This window comes from Diabrotica virgifera, chromosome 5 (genome assembly GCF_917563875.1).
Source record: "Diabrotica virgifera virgifera chromosome 5, PGI_DIABVI_V3a".
Lineage (NCBI taxonomy): Eukaryota > Metazoa > Arthropoda > Insecta > Coleoptera > Chrysomelidae > Diabrotica > Diabrotica virgifera.
The window spans coordinates 2,848,456-2,860,516 of record NC_065447.1 but is presented as its reverse complement, the minus strand read 5'-3'; the positions used below and the strand labels follow the sequence as shown (position 1 = coordinate 2,860,516).

At 31.0% G+C, this 12,061-nt stretch overlaps 1 protein-coding gene and 1 long non-coding RNA gene across 2 annotated transcripts in view; both read left to right on the top strand.

The window, feature by feature from the left end:
- Positions 1-12,028, top strand: part of LOC126885614 (uncharacterized) — a 177,097-nt gene extending 165,069 nt beyond the window's left edge. Inside the window, exon 2 of the long non-coding RNA XR_007698398.1 lies at positions 4,614-12,028. This is a non-coding gene — a long non-coding RNA (uncharacterized LOC126885614). The remainder of the gene's footprint in view (positions 1-4,613) is intronic.
- Positions 1-12,028, top strand: part of LOC114333935 (PWWP domain-containing protein 2A-like) — a 51,978-nt gene extending 39,950 nt beyond the window's left edge. The window contains exon 8 of the mRNA XM_050652222.1: positions 97-12,028. Coding sequence (XP_050508179.1) covers positions 97-279 — 183 coding nt within the window. The 3' untranslated portion in view covers positions 280-12,028. The remainder of the gene's footprint in view (positions 1-96) is intronic.
- Positions 12,029-12,061: the final 33 nt, after the last annotated feature.

Genomic DNA, 12,061 nt, shown 5'->3' with positions numbered 1-12,061 from the left:
ATATCGAACATGACCAATGATATTTGATGTATATGTTGATCTTTGTAATATTTAACTGGGATTTTATTTTATATATTGTAATTTTTTACGCTTTAGGTTCACTACAACAAGAAGAAGAAAGGACCATACAAAGAAGCCATCAAGCAGGCCACCAGCGAAGCCCGTGAAACCGCCGAAAACAGAGTACGACAACCCCTAGCAGACTCACCCTCACACAATATCATCCAAGTGGTCCCCCCTGCACTAGCCTCGCCTAGAGAAATTGATGTAGTGTCTTAACATTAGGAGATTTCAAAGACTTGTTTATATAGTGCATATTTTTAATATGAGAAAACGAAAAGGTTATCAAGAAAGTCACAATTTGTATATTTTCATGTGGACGTTAGGTATGGTTTGTGGACAAAATATATGCGCTGATTTATTAAATTTAAGTAATTTTTTTAATATAAATTAAATTCAACTAAATTGTAACCAAAAATTTACAATTTCGGTGTACATAATCAATTTTTAACGAATCAGATGAAATCTTGGTATATTAAATAATTAAACAACTTTTTTGTTGATGGTTGAAGCACGAAAATAGTAATCGACTAGAAAAATGTTTATTATTAGGTTTGTTCCAACACAACGAGAAATCGTCCATGTAACGATCACCGTCCTGCGCAGTAAACAAAGTAACCCATGGAACGCACGATCGATATTCGCTCTGAGCGTTAACAAAGTGTCAAAGCAAAATCGACCGACCTGCTCATGGTGGCGGTTTTTGAAATTTTATCAGGACGCTTTGTGTATGTTTAAATGAGACAGTTAAAAAAAATGCCGTGTCACGCTAGTGATATTATGTATTAATATAAACAGAAAATAAAAACGCACTTAATCTAATATAAATTCTTCTATTTCCAATATTGATTATCAGTTTGATTTTGTATACATAACCTCACTATCTCAGTTTATGTCAATAAATCTTTATTAACGAAAAAGAAAATATTTTTGTTGCACTATAAATTACAGTATAAATTAATAACTAATGAATTCTAACAATAATTGTATTCGGTTATTATCACTACAAAATAAAATATTCAAGTTTAACAAAATAATCCCATAAGACTCAATGTTAAAACGTCCTGACAAAATCTGACAGCGCGTCACGTGACTGTAAGTAGAGGGGAGACGCACGGAGCCAATACAGACACAGAACTCATGGAACGTATTATTTTATAGTAATGTGATCGTTATGTGCCGGTTCTTCGTTGTGTTGGAACAAACCTAATATCGAAATCAGCAGGATTGATAACCTCAATGTGACTTTAGTACTTTATGGAGGCTTACTAACAGGGCTTACTAACAGTAGTATTTTGCAAATTACTGCATTTACTAATTGGTTGTGCTGTATGGATAGTGTGACCAACTAGCCCGAATTACGAAGTCGTGTCCCGGCGTCCCGGACAAGGCTTCCGGGTCATCCGAATTTTCAACGGATTGATAAAATTCTATTTTCAAATTTTGAACACGTTATTCTTTTAAGAATTCACATCAAACTGAATTGGTGGGACGAAAAAAGTCGACAATTTCTAATAGTCGACCTAAACTATCTGTCCAGTTAGTGTAAAGTGTAAAACTAATACCACATCAAAAACGCATGCATTTTATTTCGTGGTATTATAGTTCTACGAAAACTCAAACTATGGGTTTTATCCGTTTATGTATTTTAATTATCGTCTTCTGAAAAGAGGATTTAAAAACATGACAATGTAATTATGATAATTATATTTTTATATTAACCTAAGGTTCTATTTACATTGAAGTCCATCAGTTGATTTTCTAATTTTTCCTTCTTTGAGAACGATTTCCGGATTGGAATCCGAAACGTCAAAAACTAATAAAAGTGTGTTTATCATTACAACCCATCCTATAAAAAAAAATCTTTTTAACATAAAAATGATAAATAATCAATAAAATGATTAAAGTTCTATATTAAAAAAAATTGCCCGTTTTTCATGGGAATGTCCCGGATTTTAGGTATTTTTTTTAGCCTTGTCCCGAATTTGACTGAATTGGAGTTGGTCACACTATGTATGAATGTCAAAGTTTAGTAAATCACTTTATTTCTTGAGATGCGCCAAGAATAAGACCAAACAAGCAGCAACAAAGATGGTAGCTGCGGCCACTACTTGCTTTGCCACTGCGCACACGAAAATGACATAACCTGAAAATTGCAAAGCTGTAGATGCCGTCTCCATAAAATATTACAGAACAGCCACCAAACGTGATGCTAGAAGAAATTTTGACACTTTTAAACCTCCCTCTGCACATAATCTAATTTTTAACCACTTAACGGCACTCAGAAAAGAGATAATATCCGATAAACTTGTCGAACCTCCTTAACAGCCACCAAACGTGATCCTATACATCAAAAAGGTCTCAATAAAAAGTTCAGCTGTCCGATTTTACCTATGGTATTGCTCAATCACAATCAAAGTCGACTGTAATTTGACAAGATTTGCTTGCAACGGTGCATTTTTTGTAAAAAAATGTAAACGGCGCAATTTTGTCCACGAATATATACAATGTCCACACAAACACATTCTTAATACACTTATTCCTGTATCGTCTAGTGTATAAGGGGATTTTATCATGCAAAGGGTACTCTATTTCTAATTTTGTAATCTAATCTGAGTAAATTACTTCATACAAAACCATTACATAATTTTTTGCTTGATGACGCACATATGCCCCACATTGTTCATCATAAAAATATTGTACCTTTTATGTGAATTCCCCATTTGCGTTTCCATCGTTTGCACTAATATCACTAATTCAAACAGAACTGATTTCATTTTTGGGATAAGTTCTTTAAAATCGAGACAATTGAGTCTATATGTTACTTCTAAAAACTATTTTTACCGAATATATTTTTTATATCACAAAAATGATCATTGCTAATCATTTTTAGAATATTTAAAAAAATTGTCCGTTCATGTAAACTTCAAGTTTGTTCGTGGAAACTAATGCGCACGCTTAATTCAGTTTAATATGTACTATTAAAAATTCGTTTTATTCGAAATGAAGTATTTTTGGTGCTTGGGACGTCTTTTTTTTGCTTTTAGGTCACATTATGTTCAGTGTGTTAGTCACTGTAAGATACCAAAATCATTAAATTTTTGTAATTGATAAAAAACAGTCCATTTTCACTATTGTTTGTCGTTTTTATAATTCAAAATGATAAAACTATATACAATAAAATACAGTTAAAAAAAATTCATTTAAAAAAATGCCCAGTTCACATTTTTCGAAAACTTTTTAACATCTGGAGTTGCGCAAATGCTCATAATTGTAGTTTGCGCATGCTCCAGGATTGGTTCCACGAACAAATGGTAAATATTAATATATTTGAATATAAACACTACTTTAGATTTAAGTTCTTGTCCAGTAAAAGGACAATAAAACTGTTTTTGATACCAAACTGCCATACGAATGCTTTTTTTTGTTATTTTTTTAGACCTAGATCTGAAAATTACACGTAAGTTTATATAGGAGAGTTGTTTCCAAAAATTATAGATATTTTTATACTTCATAAATGATGGGTTTGAGCTTTCGTTGCATACTATTCGACTTTTTATTTTGAGATCGGCTTACAATGCTTAAAATAATTATTGTAATGATTTTTTCCTGTAGTTGCTTCAATGACAGTCGTTGATTAGTAAAACGTGATTTTTTCGATTGTTTCGTGAAGTATTCCCCAGAAAAGTTGGGTGATATGCCGAAATTCAGCCCTGTGATGTATTACCAAAGATATTTTTAACGTTTTGCGTTAAATTAAAATAACTCTACAGGGTGATTGATTTGTGGGGTAAAACTCAATAGATCCGCTATAGTAATAGGTAGCAATAAAAGTTAATAACAAAAATTTTAGCCACCTTTGAGCTTCACATTACAAAATTAGTTACAATGTTACAGGGTGTTCGATAACACAGTGGCAAACCAAACATGGTTTTTTTTAATGGAACACCCCATATTTTATTTTAAATTCGAAATCCTGTTAACTTCTCCATCACAAAAATATAAAGGTTTGTTATCTTATTCAGGGTATTTACAAAGTTATAACCAATTTTGTATGAAAATCGTAACAAGTTCAACTCCCTGTATAAATAAAAATAAGCAAAACAGCAATGGTTTATTAATGCCATATTTTTTTACGTATTGTCAAAATTTTCAAGAATTATTGATATTGCTAATTTTCTTAATATTGGATACAGGGTGAGTCAAAACGCAAGTACATTATTTTCTCAGTAATTTTAAATGGAACACCCTGTATTTTATGTCACTATTGAAAAGTACTATTACCGTACTTTAATTTTTAGATGACATTCCTATGTCTAAATTTATTAGTTTTCGAGATATTTTCATTTTTCAATGGACCAGTAGCGTGGCCACATAAATCACCAGATTTTAATAAACTGGACTGATTTTTTTGGGGTTCCGTTAATAATGAAGTTTATAAAATACCTTCAACAACAAGGGATGAGATGAAAAATAGAATACAAAGTGTATTTCGATGTGTTAATTTACAAATGTTTCGTAGAGTAAGTAACTCATTCAGTGATCGTTTTTAGGCGTATAAATGTGTTGGAGATAATTTTGAACATCTTATGTAATTAAATATTAAAAATATTTTATTAAAAGTAGCTTCTAATTTTTTCATACATGTTTTTTTTTGCAAAATGTATTACTGATAAATTATTTTTCGTTCTTTATTTGTTGCATTGTTACATTTACATACAATAGTAGTGTTTAATTGTCTTCACAAAATGTTGTATTTTGTATTTGTGTGTTTTTTTTTGTAAAATTTATTACTAATTTTCTTTCTTTATTTGTTGCATTTACATAAAAAAGTAGTTTTTAATTGTTTCAAAAATGTTGCGGTTGTGTTTTTTTTTTGTAAAATGTATTGCTAATAAATTATTTTTATTTCTTTATTTGCTACATTGTTATATTGAATACCGGATTGATAGTCAGTAATCGTCAATTGTCAATTCAGTCATAGCTTACTTAAAATTTAGATAAATTTAGACACCTAAAATAATTTGCTCTGAAAAATGAAAATATCTCGAAAACTAATAAATTTGGACATAGGGAATGTTATATAAAAATTAAAGTACGGTAATGTTACTTTTTAATAATGATATAAAATGTAGGGTGTTCCATTTAACATTACTCAGAAAATAATGTACTTGCGTTTTGACTCACCCTGTATTTGATATAAAGAAAATTAGCAATGTCAATAATTCATGAAAGACAATAAATAAAAAATATGGCATTAATAAACCATTGTTGTTGTGCTTATTTTTATTTATACAGGGAGTTGAACTTGTTACGATTTTCATACAAAATTGGTTATAACTTTGTAAATACCCTGTATAACATAAGAAACCTTTATATTTTTGTGAAGGAGAAGTTAACAGGATTTCTAATATAAAATAAAATATAGGGTGTTCCATTTAAAAAATCATAAGTTAGGTCTGCCACTGTGTTATCGAACACCCTGTAACATTCTAACAAATTTTGTAATGTGAAGCTCAAAGGTGGCTAAAATTTTTGTTATTAACTTTTATTGCTACCTATTACTATAGCGGATCTATTGAGCTTTACCCCACAAATCAATCACCCTGTATAACTCTCGATAACTTTTAACGTAAATTCCATGTGATGTATCGATCACCGTTAGGAGATCGGTTATTTCCCAGAAGTAAAAAGGAAGTACAGTCGGAAAAATGAAAGAATACCCATGAACGAACATATAAAACACGCTGTATTTTCCTGTCACCGTGTCACAATGAAAATTGTCCAGTGCAAGTACATGTAAATAATTATTACATGGACTTGCGCTGGCCAATTTTTTATCTGATAAGGTGACAGAAAAATACAGCGTGTTTTATATGTTCGTTCATGGGTATTCTTTCATTTTTCCTACTGTATGTATTGTTTGTCTAACAAAGAGAACCTTATATAGAAATAGTATAAATTGGAGCGAGAAAGAGAATGATGAGAAGTACCACAACATACACCATAAAAGTAGATTAGGTAGAGCAGTAAAATCCCTGGATGTTTATAAATTAAAAAAAATCTTTATTCTTGTATCTCTCGATTTGCCTTTTGTATAATTTTCTATTTTTAAAAGTGCGTATTACCATTCTATTTTTAAATTAATTCTGTTTTTTTAATTTTTAATTATTGCTTTAATTTTATTATTACCTATATGTTTTAATGTCTATTTTTCACATAATTTCTAAAAACAAGTCAAAAGATGAACCTAATGTTACAAATATTACATAACTATAACGTTATCTCGTAACTGCATGTATAACGTCGCGTTATAAAATGACAGTTGATACATCAGATAACTCGAGAAGTTAACGTTATGATACATCACACCAATAGGGCTTTTCAACAACAGTCATTTTTTGTTTAGAGCTTCTGTCTTATTTCGTATAATCCATGCATATTAATATTATACACAGATTATACAACATATTATGACAGAAGCTCGAAACAAATGACAATCGATAAAAAGCAATATTCAACTATGATAACTTAACTACAGGATAACTTTACGTTATATTAACTTGAGTGATACATCACAGGGCTGATTGTGGATAAAATGTTGACTGTCCTTAATAATTTAATAGTCTTCAGCTTTTATTTTTTCAGTTTTCTGAATTTTGATAGAATATTTTTGTTTATTTTTGCAACTTTTTTATTTACCACTAATCTTGTAAGATTAGTGGTAAATAATTATTCATCATATTTTAGGCATTGTCAGTGAATATCTAGTAAATAAGTTTATCTACTGTATAAACACCGGTCTAAAGTATTCTGATGATGTTGTTTGACAGCTGATTTTTCACTAATTCGTATTTTTATTTTAAGTATCGTTTAGAAAATTCAATTGATCATTTTAGTTTTTTTAATTAGATGTAAGTTGTATATATAGTATTTTATGTTTTTTTGTAACGTTTTGAACGTTGCCTAGATGATTTTTATGTTACTTTAACACATTTTGTCCAATTTTTCCACATCTGAGGAAATTTTCGGTTATGTGAGCAAAATTGAGCTCTCTGATTAGTCGAAATTGTGAACATTTTTCAGTATTAAAGTATTGTACTGGGTGTCCCAATAAGAATGGCTCTCGGCCATATCTCAGGAACCGTTTATAGTACAGCGTTGAGAAAAAAATATTTATAACAAAAGTTGCCTCGGGAAAAGGCTGGAAATTATTTTCATAATTGTAGGTCCACCGCTAGAGGGCGTAATTGACTATCAAAAATTAAAAAATCAAAATTTTACAAAATTTACCTAATGAAAGGGCACTGGAAATCCAATCATCGTATTCTTCATAAAATTCTGCGCATATTTGATTTCACAAGTTTAAGTCTACCTTTGCAAATAAGAGATGGGGGTGAGTGGGAATCATCTTACGAAAACAACGCTATAAAATATATCAAAGAAATAAAAGCAAGTATGTACTTACTTAGTCTTAGTGACTGCCTAAATTACTAAATGTTCAAATTGTTGCCCATCATTTTCGATGCAAGCATTTACTCTTTCAAGAGTAGATTGAACAGTAGTCTCAATTTCTGCTTTCGCAATGCTTTGAATGGCGTTTCGTATTCTCTAGATTCTTAGAAGATACATACATTGAAAATTAATGTTGAAGAAAACAAAATTTTACACATTTTTTACGATTTTGCCGAAACTACTGGCAACATTGTAATAAAACTTGGCGTGTTTTAAGAGGTAGTTATTGTGCATGTTTTGACATACAATTAAGGATATGATATTTATCATTGGCGCGCATAGGGGTAATGGTCTGAACTTTTCAAAGAAAAAAGGATAGTACGCCACTGACATATTTCAAATTAACAATCATTTTTGAATTTCTCGTTCAATTTGCGATAAAAAACTATGTTCTCATTTTTTCATACGACGCGCCGTTTTGCTGCAAAAAATAAAATATCTTAACGCTTCCAAAGTATTCGAATTAATTTTTATAATGGATGTACGAGTTTATGTAGATGTAGAAACTACTATTCTTTTTCTTATGATCACCTTTCAGTGCGTCAGAGTTTTTCGATTTCTTTCTAACGCATTAAATTGTATGTGACAGAAAAAAAGGCACGTCGGTGATTACTTTGGTAATTATTCTAGTTCGGTGATTATTCTAGTTGTCGATAGATGGCGCCATAATAAAAAAAATATTTTTTTTAGTTAGATAATAATATTACAAATATAATCTGTATAATTTATAAGACTATACAAATCAAAGAAAATATCATTTTATAAATGCAAGAAACACATTTGATTTGTTTTTATTCCAAATTGAAAATAAAATGTGACAACTGTCAGATTTAACTAAAATGTCATGTTAGAATAAATGTCATAAATGTGTATTATCACGGACTTACCCTTTTTTATATCATTTGTTACGCACTGAAAAATGCTCATGAAAAGGACAATAGAAGTTCGAATACTTTGTAAGGGTTAAGATGTTTTATTTTTTGAATAAAAATGGCGCGTTGTATGAAAAAAATAGGAAGATAGATTTTTGTCACAAATTGAACGAGGAATTCAAAAACGATTGTTAGTTTGAAATATGTCAGAGGCGTACTATCTTTTTTCTTTAAAAAGTTCCGACCATTACCCCTATGCGCGCCAATGATAAATATAAAATTCTTAATTGTATATCAAAAAATGCACAACAACTACCTCTTAAAACTCGCCAAATTTTATTACAATGTTGCCAGTAGTTTCGGCAAAATCGTAAAAAATGTGTAAAATTTTGTTTTCTTCAACGCACTGTATCTTGAAAATGGATGGCATTACAAAAAATTTTTATTAAGCAAACCCCAATTATTTTTCAGTTTTTTACCTTTTCTAGTGACGGTGTTACCTTTTTTGAAAAATATGTATAAAATTGTATCAAAAAACGAAAAAAAACCGAGAAAATGCGGTTTTTTATTTTTAAAGGTGCGTTTCACCAATTTTAAAAATTTGAAAAAATTCAGGGTGAAATATTATGCAAAAATACACGTTATATATTTTTTTCGTGAAAACGAGTGTCTTAGTTATTTTTTATACTCATTTAAAATTTTAAAATCGTTCTAAAATTTAAATTTCCCGCCAAAGATTAAAAAAAATTTTCGGACATAACTTTTTAAAGCTTACAACTTTTTTATTTAAAGTTTTTCGCTAGTTCTCGATGCGGCTGAGATAAAAAATAAAAACATAAAAAGCCTAATTAGGCTCTAGGTGGGTCATATGACCACCTAGGGGGCTAAAAATTTCAGAAAGTTAGTTTCACTATATGTGCTAAACGGTGACCAATATGGAATTCGAATCGAGTTGGGGGCAGTTTTCATCATCTTACCCAGTTAGGCCCTTTGAACATAATAAGTAAAAGTTTATTACATTGCTAAATTAATGTCTACTCTAGAAATTAATATAGATACAATGATAATTCTTTGCCTTATCTCTGCAACACTTGCTCTGAAGGTCTTGAAGAAGGTGGCAGGCAGCATGATCTGCTGGGTCTGCAATAAGGACCATGTCGTCTTCAAACCTCAAGTTATTCAAAAACACCCCATTTATGTTGAGTCCGATATTTTCCCAATGATTGTTCCTCGTAGCACTCTATAACAAAGCGGTGGATAGTTTAGGAGAGGTAGTGTCTCCTTGCCTAATACCCCCTCCACGGGAAATGTGTTTGTGTCACCATAGTACATTTATATATATTTCGAAGAAGAGTTGTGTACCTATGATCAATACAGCACTATGTAAGAGCTCTTAACATGGAGCTATGCTGGACTCTGGTGAAACGCTTTCTCGAAGTCTACAAATATTTTTCCTTTGTTATATTGTTTATATAATAATAGTCTCCCGTTTTATACCGCTCACGTTGCTTTGGGAGTATAGCAGGGTAGTCTGCTATATCTAGGGCCTACGGTATACACGGAAGGTAACAGGGCCAGTGCTACGCTTCAACCGCCTATTATTACCCCTGGTTTTACCCAAGGTACTCATTTTATTCAGGCTGAGTCGACTGGGGCCTATAAACATTTTAAAAATGTCTAGTTGTTCTTGCCGGCGGTAGGATTTGAACTCCGGACCACCGGCACGCTAGCCTAGCACACTACCACTCGGCTACGCCGGCCCTATATATTGTTTAAAGGCCATAAAAATCATCTAGGCATCAAAAAGGGCGATATAAACTTAATTTTTTGTTTATAATTTTCACATATTGTAGATTTTACTGTAAAATTGCATTGTAAATATCCGGTTTGTCGTAAAATAGGCTTTGTGATTGTACAGTATGTTGATGATAATTATTTTTATTTATATCGATATATACAGGGTGTTTTTCAACTTCCGTGATAACCATTGTAAACATTTAGCCGTGTGTATTTTGAGAGAACGATGAATTACTAATTATCTGGTACAAAAATGTCGGTCTCTACGACCCCTGTTTATATTTCTGTCACTTTCTAACCATTTAAAGTTTTGCAGAACAGTTTTGCTTTGTAAAATTTAGCTATATATCATTTTTAAGACATTTTAAGATTATGTAGCTTTCTGTACTTTTTACCTATTCTTTCTTATTTGTTGCTTTATTTTCCAATTTGAGATTTTAAGTTTTTTTAAGTCTTTTTTAACATCCTTCCTCCACCGGGTTTTCGGCCTACCTTTCTTCTTCTTTTCTCCTATTCCTCCCGTTAGTATTCTTTGGGCAGTCTTGTGTTTAGCGTTATTATCTTCTCTAGACATATTTTTACTTCTTAATAACTTGTTGATGGCAAAGATACGATTACCAGCCATAATTCTCGCTTGGATTTCTTCGTTCATATTTGGTCTCCTGATACTGGAATATATATTTATATATTTTTCTTGTTTACTTCTGTATCACAGTACACTGTCGCTGATGACAGTACTCTGTCATCAGCGAATGCTAGGCATTGATGTTTTAGTTGATGTACAAGTCCTGTCCAGTTCATTCAGGCTTCTTTGACGACAACTTTAAGAAGGATACTGAATAATAATGATGACAGGATTCCTTTGTCGCACCCCCTCCTCATTGATTTCAAACTTGTGTATTTGTTTTTCATTTATTTTAACCAAATTCTCTGTTTTTCGGAGTGTCACTTTTATCATTCTTACTAATTTTTCACTAATTCCTATTTTATGTAATGTCTTATATAGTTTTTTCCGTTTTACTCTGTCAAAAGCTTGTTTAAAGGCTATCCATATGGCCACTGTATATTTCCCATAATCAGAGCTTTCTGCTACTATTTCGTACAAGAGGAAAATTTGATCTATTGTCCTATTTTGAATACACATTGATATTCTTCTATGCCATTATCTTAATTTTGTGATATATCTTTTATAATATACACTACTGCAACTATTATATATGCAACATTTAGTGGCGCTGTTCCCCTGTAATTATGGCATAAATAAACTTTTGTCGCCTTTTGTATTGCATTAGCATCACAATGCTGTATCTCTATAAAGTGCTGGTTGCCTACATGTGGCGTTTCACGCCATAAATAGGCAACCTGCAATTCACGGTTATTCCTTTATCATAGTTGATGTTTTAATAAGCCATATTTAAAGAATTTTATTTTAAACTCTTCAGAAATAGTTATTTGTTCGCCCTAGAGTTCACACGTTTAATTTCCCTTTTTTTATGATTTTGTTTCCAATGTTTCATTGTAGTTTCTCCATTTTCAGTCGCGAAACTGTTCTACGTAAACGAAAAATCCCTTTATTGTTCGTTTAACCATAACTATAAGTTTGTAAAGCTAGGTTTACAAATCTTGTGATAATTTTTTTATTAAATAATTTGTAATATTCGTGCGTAGACTTTTTTCTACTGATCAGGTCTTAGCTATTTGTTATACAATAATATATCTGTGATTTTATTCATTTAGGTAAGATTAGTTGTAAAATTAGTAAACAATAAATTTCTCTTCGTATATTTTTTAGTTTCATTTATTACTATAGGAAAGAA